At 38.2% G+C, this 12,274-nt stretch overlaps 1 protein-coding gene across 1 annotated transcript in view; it reads left to right on the top strand.

Moving 5' to 3' along the window:
* LOC118546340 (transmembrane protease serine 11E-like) overlaps positions 1 to 12,274 on the top strand; it is a 54,344-nt gene that overhangs the window by 24,176 nt on the left and 17,894 nt on the right. The window contains exons 5-6 of the mRNA XM_036109046.2: positions 6,438 to 6,601; positions 10,072 to 10,110. Coding sequence (XP_035964939.1) covers positions 6,438 to 6,601; positions 10,072 to 10,110 — 203 coding nt within the window. The remainder of the gene's footprint in view (positions 1 to 6,437; positions 6,602 to 10,071; positions 10,111 to 12,274) is intronic.

The raw sequence follows: 12,274 nt of genomic DNA, 5'->3' as shown, positions 1-12,274 counted from the left end.
TCAATCCCAGGACTCTGGGATCATGACCTGAGCCGACTGCAGATGCTTAACCGACTGAGCCACACAGGTGCCCCAAATTAGATCTTATTTTATTTTATTTTATTTTTTATTTTTTGGCAATTCTAAAATTCTGACTTTATTTATTTATTTATTTATTTAGTTTTATTATGTTATGTTAGTCACCATACAATATATCATTAGTTTTTGATGTGGTGATCCACGATCCATTGTTTTCGTATAACACCCAGTGCTCCATGCAGTACGTGCCCTCCTTAATACCCATCACCGGGCTAACCAATCCCCCCTCCCCCCTCCCCTCTAAAACCCTGTTTGTTTCTGAAATCCATAGTGTCTCATGGTTCATCTTTCCCTCCAATTCCCTCCCTGCATTTTTACCTTCCTTCTCCTAATGTCCTCCATGCTATTCCTTATGTTCCACAAATAAGTGAAACCATATGATAATTGACTTTCTCTGCTTATTTCACGTAGCATAATCTCCTCCAGTCCCATCCATGTTGATGTAAAAGTTGGGTATTCATCCTTTCTGATGGCTGAGTAATATTCCATTGTATATATGGACCACATCTTCTTTATCCATTCATCTGTTGAAGGCATCTCGGCTCTTTCCACAGTTTGGCTATTGCAGACATTGCTGCTATGAACATTGGGGTGCATATGGCCCTTCTTTTCACTACATCTGTGTCTTTGGGGTAAATACCCAGTAGTGCAATTTCTGGGTCATAGGGTAGCTCTATTTTTAAATTTTTGAGGCACCTCCACACTGTTTTCTAAAGTGGGTATACCAACTTGCATTCCCACCAACAGTGTAGGAGGATTCCCCTTTCTCCACAACCTCTCCAACATTTGTTGTTTCTTTCCCTGTCCATTTTTGCCATTCTAACTGGTGTAAGGTGGTATCTCAATGTGGTTTTGATTTGGATTTCCCTGATGGCTAATAATAATGAACATTTTTTCATGTGTCTGTTAGCCATTTGTATGTCTTCTTCAGAGAAGTGTCTTTTCATATCTTCTGCCCACTTTTTGACTTGATTATTTGTTTTTTGGGTCTTGAGTTTGAGAAGTTCTTTATAGATCTTGGATACCAGCCCTTTAACTAGTGTCATTTGCAAATATCTTCTCCCATTCTTGGGTTGCTTCTTTGTTTTGTTGACTGTTTCCTTTGCTGTGCAGAAGCTTTTTATCTTGATGAAGTCCCAAAAGTTCATTTTTGCTTTTGTTTCACTAGCTTTTGGAGATGTATCTTGAAAGAAGTTGCTGTGGCTGATGTCAAAGAGGTTACTGCCTATGTTCTCCTCTAGGATTTTGATGGATTCCTGTCTCACATTGAGGCCTTTCATCCACTTTGAGTTTATCTTTGTGAATGGTGTTAGAGAATGGTCAAGTTTCATTCTTCTGCATGTAGCTGTCCAATTTTCCCAGCACCATTTATTGAAGAGACTGTCTTTTTTCCATTGCATGTTTTTTCCTGCTTTGTCCAAGATTATTTGACCATAGAATTGAGGGTCCATATCTGGCTTCTCTACTCTGTTCCATTGGTCTGTATGTCTGTTTTTGTGCCAGTACCATGCTGTATTGGTGATCACAGCTTTGTAATAAAGCTTGAAATCGGGCAACGTGATGCCCCCAGCTTTGTTTTTCTTTTTCAACATTTCCTTGGCGATTCGGGGTCTTTTCTGATTCCATACAAATTTTAGGACTGTTTGTTCCAGCACTTTGAAAAATGTCATTGGAATTTTGATCGGGATGGCGTTGAAGGTATAGATTGCTCTGGGTAGCATAGACATTTTAACAATGTTTATTCTTCCGATCCATGAGCATGGAATATTTTTCCATCTTTTTGTGTCTTCTTCAATTTCTTTCATGAGTGTTCTGTAGTTCCTAGAGTATAGATCCTTTACCTCTTTGGTTAGGTTTATTCCGAGGTATCTTATGGTTTTTGGTGCTATTGTAAATGGAATCGTTTCTCTAATTTCTCTTTCTACAGTTGCGTTGTTAGTGTATAAGAAAACAACTGATTTCTGTGCATTGATTTTGTATCCTGCCACATTACTGAATTGCTGTATGAGTTCTAGTAATTTGGGGGTGGAGTCTTTTGGGTTTTCCACATAAAGTGTCATGTCATCTGCTAAAAGAGAGAGTTTGACTTCTTCTTTGCCAATTTGAATATGTTTTATTTCTTTTTGTTGTCTGATTGCTGTTGCTAGGACTTCTAGTACTATGTTGAACAACAGTGGTGAGAGTGGGCACCCTTGACGTGTTCCTGATCTTAAGGGAAAGGCTCTCAGCTTTTCCCCATTGAGGATGATATTCGCTGTGGGTTTCTCATAGATGGATTTTATGAACTTGAGGAATGTTTCCTCTATCCCTATACTCTGAAGAGTTTTAATCAGGAAAGGATGTTGTATTTTGTCAAATGCCTTTTCTGCATCCATTGAGAGGACAATATGGTTCTTCTCCCTCCTCTTATTAATGTGTTCTATCACATTGATTGATTTGTGAATGTTGAACCACCCTTGCATCCCGGGGATAAATCCCACTTGGTCGTGGTGGATGATCCTTTTAATGTATTGTTGGATCCTATTAGCCAGGATTTTGTTGAGGATTTTGGAATCCATATTCATCAGGGATATCAGTCTGAAATTCTCCTTTTTGATGGGGTCTTTGCCTGGTTTGGGGATTAAGATAATGCTGGCCTCATAGAATGAGTTTGGAAGTTTTCCTTCTGTTTCTATTTTTTGAAACAGCTTCAGTAGAATAGGTATTATTTCTTCTTTGAATGTTTGGTAGAATTCCCCAGGGAATCCATCAGGCCCTGGACTCTTGTTTTTTGGGAGGTTTTTGATCACTGCTTCAATCTCGTTACTGGTTATTGGCCTATTCAGGTTGTCAATTTCTTCCTGTTTCAGTCTTGGCAGCTTATAGGTTTCCAGGAAGGCCTCCATTTCATCCAGGTTGCTCAGCTTCTTGGCATATAGTTGTTGATAATAATTTCTAATAATTGTTTCTATTTCCTTGGTGTTAGTCGTGATCTCTCCCCTTTCATTCATAATTTTATTAATTTGGGTCCTTTCTCTTTTCTTTTGGTTAAGTCTGGCCAGTGGTTTACCGATCTTATTAATTCTTTCGAAGAACCAACTTCTAGTTTTGTTGATCTGATCTACTGTGTTTCTGGTTTCTAATTCATTGATTTCTGATCTAATTTTAATTATTTCTCTTCTAATACGTGGCTTAGGTATCGTTTGTTGCTTTTTCTCTAGTTCTTTAAGGTGTAGAGTTAGTTGGTGAATTCGGGATTTTTCTATTTTTTTGAGTGAGGCTTGGATGGCTATGTATTTCCCCCTTAGGACCGCCTTTGCAGTATCCCATAGGTTTTGGACCGATGTGTTTTCATTCTCACTGGTTTCCATGAATTGTTTAAGTTCTTCTTTGATTTCCTGGTTGACCCAAACATTCTTGAGCAGAGTGGTCTTTAGCTTCCAAGTGTTTGAATTTCTTCCAAATTTTTTCTTGTGATTGAGTTCTAGTTTTATTTTTTTTATTTTTATTTTTTAAAGATTTTATTTATTCATTAGAGTGAGAAAGCACAAGCAGGGAGAGCAGCAGGCAGAGGGGGAAACAGGATCCCCGCTGAACAGGGAGCCCAATGTGGGACTCGATCCCAGGACCCTGGGATCATGACCTGAGCCGAAGGCAGATGCCCAACCATCTGAGCCACCCAGGTGCCCTTGAGTTCTAGTTTTAAAGCATTGTAGTCTGAGAATATGCAAGGAATAATCTCAATCTTTTGGTATTGTTTGAGACCTGATTTGTGACCCAGTATGTTGTCTATTCTGGAGAAAGTTCCATGTGTGCTCGAGAAGAATGAGTATTGTGTTGTTTTAGGGTGGAATGTTCTATAAATATCTATGAGGTCCATCTGGTCTGGTGTATCATTCAAAGCTCTTGTTTCCTTATTGATTTTCTGCTTAGATGATCTGTCCATTGCTGAGAGTGGAGTATTGAGGTCTCCTACAATTAACGTATTGTTATCAATGTGACTCTTTATTTTGGTTAACAGTTGCCTTATGTAGATGGCTGCTCCCATGTTGGGGGCATAGATATTTACAATTGTTAGATCTTCTTGTTGGATAGACCCTTTAAGAATGATATAGTGTCCTTCTGTGTCTCTTATTACAGACTTTAGTTTAAAATCTAATTTGTCTGATATAAGAGTTGCTACCCCAGCTTTCTTTTGAGGTCTGCTGGCATGGAAGATGAATCTCCATCCCTTCACTTTCAGTCTGGATGTATCTTTAGGTTCAAAATGAGTCTCTTGTAGGCAGCATATGGATGGGTCCTGTCTTTTTATCCAATCTGCAACCCTGTGCCATTTTATGGGAGCATTTAGGCCATTCACGTTGAGAGTGATTATTGAAAGATATGAATTAATTGTCATCATGTTGCCTGTGAAGACGTTGTTTTTATAGATTGTCCCTGTAGATTTCTGTTGTATATCACTCTTGGGGTCTTTCTCCTTTTATAGAACCCCCCTTAATATTTCTTGCAGGGCCGGCTTAGTGGTCACATATTCTTTCAGTTTCTGCGGGTCATGGAAGCTCTGCATTTCTCCATCCATTCTAAACGAAAGCCTTGCCAGATAAAGTATTCTTGGCTGCATGTTCTTCTCATTTAGTACCCTGAATATGTCTTGCCAGGCCTTTCTGGCTTGCCAGGTCTCTGTGGATAGGTCTGACGTTATTCTGATGTTCCTCCCTCTGTACATAAGGAATCTCTTCCCCTTAACTGCCCTTAAGATGGTTTCCTTGGTTCTAAGATTTGCAAGTTTTACTATTACATGCTGGGGTGTTGGCCTGTTTTCCTTGATCTTGGGAGGGGTCCTCTCTGCCTCTAGGACGCGAATGTTTGTTTCATTCCCCAGATTAGGGAAGTTCTCAGCTACGATTTGCTCAAATACATCTTCTAGTCCTCTCTCTCTCTCCACTCCCTCCAGGATTCCAATTATTCTGACATTAGAACGCTTCATGGTGTCACTTATTTCTCTGATTCTATTTTCATGGATTCTGAGTTGTTTTTCCCTGGGCTCCTCTTTTCCCTTTTTATCTATTATATTGTCTTCCAGGTCGCTTATTCGTTCTTCTGCCTCACTTACCCTAGCTGTTAGATTATCTAGATTGGATTGGATCTCATTGATAGCATTTTTAAGTTCTGCCAATTCCTCTCATTTCTGCCCTTAGAGACTCTATGTTGCCATTAATTGATTTCTCCATTCTAGCCATTGTCTTCACCTTTGCTAGCCTGAATTCCATCTCCAACATCTTGGTTATAACTTCATCCATTTGTAAATCTGCAACATAAGTCATAATCTCTGAGTCTTTTCTATTTTAGGGGTTCCTCCTCCTAGTCATTCTGTTGATGGGTGTTTGAGGGAATGTATAGAGTCCAAATTATTGACCAGAACCCAAGCAAGATGCACCTGTTTTCCAGGGACCTTGGGGTTGCTGGCCTCTTGTTTTCCCAGCCTGTCTTCTGGAGGAGGGGCCTGCCATGCTGCTACTCAGGCAACCCTGTTTGGGCGGAGTTGCCCTCCCCTCTGTGGCGGGGGATAGGCTCAGGGGGAATCAGTTTTGGGGGTTTTGTTCTCTGGTGGCTTTCCCTGGCAGCTTTCCGCGAGTCAAAGCAGAAGAGACCATTTCCAACCCTCTGCCTCAGAGCAGAGAGACTGCAGTCTGTTTTTCAGTGAGCTCTCCAGGCCACACCGGCTCCGTTTCTGTCCGTGCTGCTATAAACTGCAGCATCCTGGGTTGTGCGCCCCTCCGCAGAGCTCCCAGTCCTGCCTCCATGTCGGGGCACGTCTCTGCCCCTTGTGCTTCTAAAACTGCCAGCTGCTTCCAGTTTGCTTGCGCGACCCCGCTGCTCCGGGTTTCCACCCCAGGGGCTGCCCTAAAGTCCTTTCCCCACCCCTACTGGTCTGCGAGTCTCTGCCCTGTCCCCAGCGAGCAAGGCTATCGCTCACTGGCGGTATAGGATCTCCACGGCCAGGCTCCCTCCTGCTGCCGTTTATCCTCCAATATCTGCCTGCGGAATCAGGGCTCCCTGCTTCATACCTCAAAACCAACCACCTGCGATATTCTGTTTGTAGAGATCCAGATCTTCTTACATCTCAGGCTGGTTTCGTGGGTGCTCGGAGTGGTCTGGTAGGTATCCAGCTCAATTCTGGGGACCAGTTGAAATAGGGTCCCCTACTCCTCCGCCATCTTTCAACCCCTCTGGATCTTTTAAATTACATTATGGATTTGTTTTATGTATGAGTTTCAAATGGATGATCAAGAAAAAATAGATTGTGGTATTACCATAAATCTAATTCCAAACTATATCTTTTAAAGCCATATTTTTCTTTTTATCTTTTTGGTCCACAGTCAAGAGGAACATGGAGTGTTGGCTCATATGCTGCTGATTTTTAGATTTCGCTCTACTGAGGATCCTGAAACCAGTGACAAAATTATTCAACATGTTCTACCTGAAAAGCTGCAAGATGCTGTAGGACCCCCTAAATTAGATCCTGAATCAGTTGAAATTAAAAGTAAGTTTATTTCTCTTATTTAGTTTAATTCTCTTACATAGAACAGCTCCATGTTAATTTTGGTCTTAGGCACTGATTTTTTTGTGGGGCAAGGTGGGGAGGGACAGAGCGAGAGAGAGAATCTCAAGCAGGTTCCACACCCAGCATGGAGCCATATGCGGGGCTTGATCTCATGACCCGAGATCATGACCTGAGCTGAAATCAAGAGTCAGAAGCTCAAATGACTGAGCCACCCAGGTGCCCCCAGGCACTGATTTTTAAAAATTGTTTTGGATGTCCTTTAATTATGGAATCTTGCCACCAACGGAGGATTTCTTTGGGATAAATTGGTTGTAATGAAGTATTTTATTTTTAATACTACCCTGAACTTAGGCCTCCTATGCAAGTCTGTCATTACCTCCAGGCCTGGTTTCTTTTCCTTTATTGGGCTTTACACTTCAGCTATAGGAGCCAATTATAAATGGAGAAAGTGGCTTTGTATATTCTTCTTTTTGCTTCCATTTTATGTTCAGATAGTATGACGTGTGAAAAGATTCATGCCATCCACATATTTGCTTTCAAGTTTCATTGATATACCTTGTTATAACTTCTTCCCTTAGCCCATTTGCCAATGAAAAATTTATAATTTATTTAGACTTGTTTTATTTATACTTATTTTACAACTAATTTAAAAAGTCTTGAGTTTTTTTTGTTGTTGGGTGTAGGGGAACGAAATAAGCAGGGATAGGTCCTCATTACTAGAAAGTAAGAAACATAGGAGATAAAAGAAAAAAAAAAAGAAATGTAGGAGATCCTCAGTGGAAGTAAAAGTTTGGTTAAGAGTCAAGTTGTGTGCTATAGAACAATGCTATAGAAATATCATGTAGGCCAATCATATAATCTTAAATTTTCTAGTAGCCACATTAAAAAAGTAAAAGTAAACATGTGAAATTCATTTAAATAATTTGGTATTTAGCCCAATATATCAAAATATTATTATTTCAACAAGTAGTCAATAGAAAAATTATTCCTGATATTTTATATTCTTTCTTTTTTGTACTAAGGCTTTGAAATCTAGTGTATATTTTATATTTATAGCACATTTCACTTTAGACTAGCCACATTTCAAGAGCTCACTAGGCACATGTGGCTAGTGGACACAGTATTGGATATGGAACAAGTAGAAAGTGTAACATAGGGTACTAACATAAAAGCTGATAGACCTAACCAGAGGCCTGACCTGTTGATCACCTACCCTGCTTGCTTAGGAAGGGAGGCTTGAGTAATTAGAACCAGCTACATAATTTATGTCGCCTAGTGCAAAATGTTGGACTCTTTTTAAAAAGCAACAAAAATGTACTGCTAAGAGTATTAAAATATGACTTTTCTTTCTTCTATAGTCTCTCTTGACTTGTCATGGTATTTTTGTTTGCTACTTAATGCCATTCTAAGTGAAAAAATTAAAATTTTAAATTACTACAAAGAGTTGTATTATTCATCTTCTTATTGTAAAATACTAATTTCAAAAGTAAATGTAAAAGTATTTAAGTATATGGAATTATGAAAATTATACAACTGTATTTCATAGCTCACATATGCATGAATTTGACTCTTCCCAGATCAATGGAAACACTATACAAAGCTAGCTTGACAATATTTATTTCCTTTGTTGATATGTGCACATTTTACCATTGCTCTCTACCTTCAGTTTAAGCGAGGAAGAACTGAAAAGTACTTCTGTGCCATTATTTTCAGCAGAAGCTATTGGCTACTATAAAGAAGAAATGGGAGAAAGAAAGGATATAATAAGGTCATCCAATAATTATGTCTGGTAGAATGCTATTGCCTTCTTTCTGTGTTCTAAGCAGGCTCTGCTTCAAACAGAAAGCATGGCCTCCTGGGACTGTCAGTGCTCCCTAGTTCCTTAGTGGTAGACATCACACACTTATCTTGTAATTTGAGTTTGCTGAACATTGTGGATCCCCTGGAATTCTTGAGTTCCAAGATACCTATAGGGTATCACAAATGATGTATGCAAATGGGGTGCCAAGAATCCATGGACACATATGTTGTGTGTATCTCCTCTGCTCATGCCATGCCCCATTATTCTATCAGACTTCATTTTTAAAGCACAAGTTGTGAAATTAAAAAAAATATCAGGAACTTCAAGACAGTGAGCATTAAACCAAGTGGAAAGTCATGCCGAGTCCGGGACCCAATGTAGATATACATCCATTAAGCTGGCCCTGTTAGTAGCATCAACATGGAATACCAGAACTTTCTCTAGGAAGAGGTTGAGATAGGGAAGAACAGGTTATTTGAAATGGAGAGATCAGTGGTGATGGTATTTAATATTTACTGAGAAAAATGGTCACTTCCTTATTTGAGCCATTTTCCCCAAAAAGAGCCAGAATGGAGAAGGTCAAAAAGAAATATTTCCAGAATATATATTTCTAGCATATCAATACTATTAAATACTAAAAGAAAAATTAACATTGAAATTTTTGTATTTAGAACTCCTATTATGCCATATTCAAAGAGAACAGTTTTGGTCTTTGGAAATCTACTGAATCAAGACATTAAATGCTTAGAATTTTTTTTGTTTTTTTCCCCAAAGATTTTGTTTAATTATTTGACAGAAAGAGTGAGAGAGCACAAGCAAGAGGAGAGGCAGAGGGAGAGGGAGAAGCAGGCTCCCCGCTGACCAGGGAGCCCGATGCAGTCTCAATCCCAGGACCCTGGGATCATGACCTGAGCTGAAGGCAGATGCTTAACTGACTGAGCTACCCAGGTGCCCAAATGCTTAGAGTTTTATGTATCTGTTGGTTGGCTTAGTGTTTGCACAGGGTTAGGGCCTGACTGCTGAGAAGTCAATAAGCTAAGGAGCCATGGGCTAGAGTTGAATAGAGGGCAAATTGTCTTTCTAAATTTCAGCAGAAGGAAAGATTAGAAAGGGATAACAATATTTTTAAATGAGGGACAAATTTATGGACCTGCCACTCAGGTTTGTTATAGAAATGGGACTATTCCTATGAATTTAGTGAAAGAAAAAACCTGAAATAATAGTAAAAATATCATTGCATTTAGGGAATCAATACTATGATTTAGAATACTATTTCCCCAAGAGGGGGAAATACTGCATCTTATTTTCTGGTATGAAACTCAGATTCCTGGGTTTCATTACAAAACTACTTAGTCAGAATTACTGGGAAGAGAAACAGAAATTGACAGTATAAAGATGCACCTTATGTGACTATTATCCACGCTAACGTTAAAGAAACACTGTTCATATCTCCCTTTTTCCAAGGCAATGAACATGTTCTATGATAATCTAACAGTGTTGCTTTTTAAAATTTTTTTTTTATTTTTTACAACCTAGAGGTTCTGTCTTACAATGGAATTAACCAGCCTTTCCTATTTGAAGTACTCAGAGGCATTATGAAATTCTGATGTGCTGCCCCTGTTCTATTCACCATTTCTGTGTATTTCAGAAATCAACAGGACAGAAACAGACAACTTTCTGAACAATTGTAAGTGTAATATATTTATTAAAATTGCATTACCTGAGTGTAAAAAGTTAACACTAGATCACTTAGGCTTACATTGTGTGATATTATAGGGTCAGAATAAAATTGGATTGGTCTGTGCACAGCTCAAGATGCTTTATCTTATCTTTGAGGCACATTTTATTACTAAATAACAAAAAAAATTGGGAGAACTATGGAATGGATATATAGGTGCCTATAGAAGATGTGTAGTGGAAGTGAGTTGTATAGTTGTTAAAGAAGGGAGAAAAGACTCAACGTTCTGACTGCAGATATCTACAATACATTCTCACAAACATTTTCTAAAGATTATATAAAAGTAATCTATATGTTGGTATTTTTCAGCTACAGGAAGAAACTTAGTGTTACTCTACACTAAATAAAATCTTCATGATGTTTTTAATCCCATGCTATGGAAATTTCAGGCAATTATGGTGCTGGGGTGTATATCAATAAAATTACTGAAGGCCCAGATAATATCTTCACCTATATTTTAAAAGTACTGACTCTAGGCCTAGTATTTCCCTTCCTCTACAGCAGAGTACCCCACCATGATTTAGAGGATACATTTGATAATTATGGAATTAGTACATAATATATTTATCTTAAAAAGATGAAAGGAATTATGCTACTCACCAGCTTAGAATATTGGTTAATTCACAAACTTGATTAAACATGAGACCAAAGAATAATCCTGTTACCTCAATGGTGTATATTCTTGCCACCAATATTTATTGTGAAACTGTTGTGTGCTAGTGGTGTATTAGGCAAAAGGGATATAAAATGGCTGAGATATAATCCCTGCCTAAAGCAGCTCATACTCTAATGAGACTAGATGTATGAAACTAATACATGAACACATAATTCTAAAGCAATAGTTCTCAAACAGGGGCAATTTTGACCCCCACAGGGTCATGCTCCACTGTGACATTTTGCTTATCATGATTGCAGGGGGGATGCTACTGGCATCTAATATGTATAGGCCAGGGATTCTTCTAAATATCCTGTGATGCACAGCACAGTCATCTACAACAAAGAATTATTGATCTCAAAATGTCAATAATGCCAAGGTTGAGAAACCCTGTTATAAACTATATATATATATGTATATATATATGTATGTATATATATAATATATATAAATATGCAATATACGTATATATAAAATCAAGGTATATATGTATATATATGCTATATTATAATTAGTATATATACACTATATTAGTGTATATATATATAAACCTGTTACAATGTTTTTATATAAATAATATATTTAAATAGTGTATATATAATATATATAACTAGTATATATATAATTAGTACTGGTAACTATATTAGCATATATACATGCATATAGAGACAGACATATATAGCTATGTATGTATATATACACACATATATAGAGAGACATATGATAATGATGAAGATGAAGAGGCAACCCACAGAATGGGAGAAGATACTTGCAAATGACACTACAAAGTGCTGATTTCCAAGATCTATAAAGAACTTCTCAAACTCAACACCCAAAAAACAAATAATCAAGTCAAAAAATGGGCAGAAGACATGAACAGACACTTCTCCAAAGAAAACATACAAATGGCTAACAGACACATGAAAAAATGTTCATCATCATTAGCCATCAGGGAAATTCAAATCAAAACCACATTGAGATACCACCTTACACCAGTTAGAATGGCAAAAATTGACAAGGCAAGAAACAACAAATGTTGGAGAAGTTGCAGAGAAAGGGGAACCCTCTTACACTGTTGGTGGGAATTGGGAATGCAAGTTGGTACAGCCACTTTGGAAAACAGTGTGGAGGTGCCTCAGAAAATTAAAAATAGAGCTACCCTATGACCCAGCAATTGCACTACTGGGTATTTACCCCAAAGATACAGATGTAGTGAAAAGAAGGGCCATATACACCCCAGTGTTCATAGCAGCAATGTCCGGAATAGCCAAACTGTAGAAAGAGCCATGATGCCCTTCAACAGATGAATGGATAAAGAAGATGTGGTCCATATATACAATGGAATATTACTCAGCCATCCCAACTTTTACATCAACGTGGATGGGACTGGAGGAGATTATGCTAAGTGAAATAAGTCAAGCAGAGAAAGTCAATTATCATATGGTCTCACTTATTTGT

Source organism: Halichoerus grypus, chromosome 3, assembly GCF_964656455.1.
Source record: "Halichoerus grypus chromosome 3, mHalGry1.hap1.1, whole genome shotgun sequence".
NCBI lineage: Eukaryota > Metazoa > Chordata > Mammalia > Carnivora > Phocidae > Halichoerus > Halichoerus grypus.
Note: the sequence above shows the minus strand (reverse complement) of the source record. Positions and strands in the feature narration are given on the sequence as shown.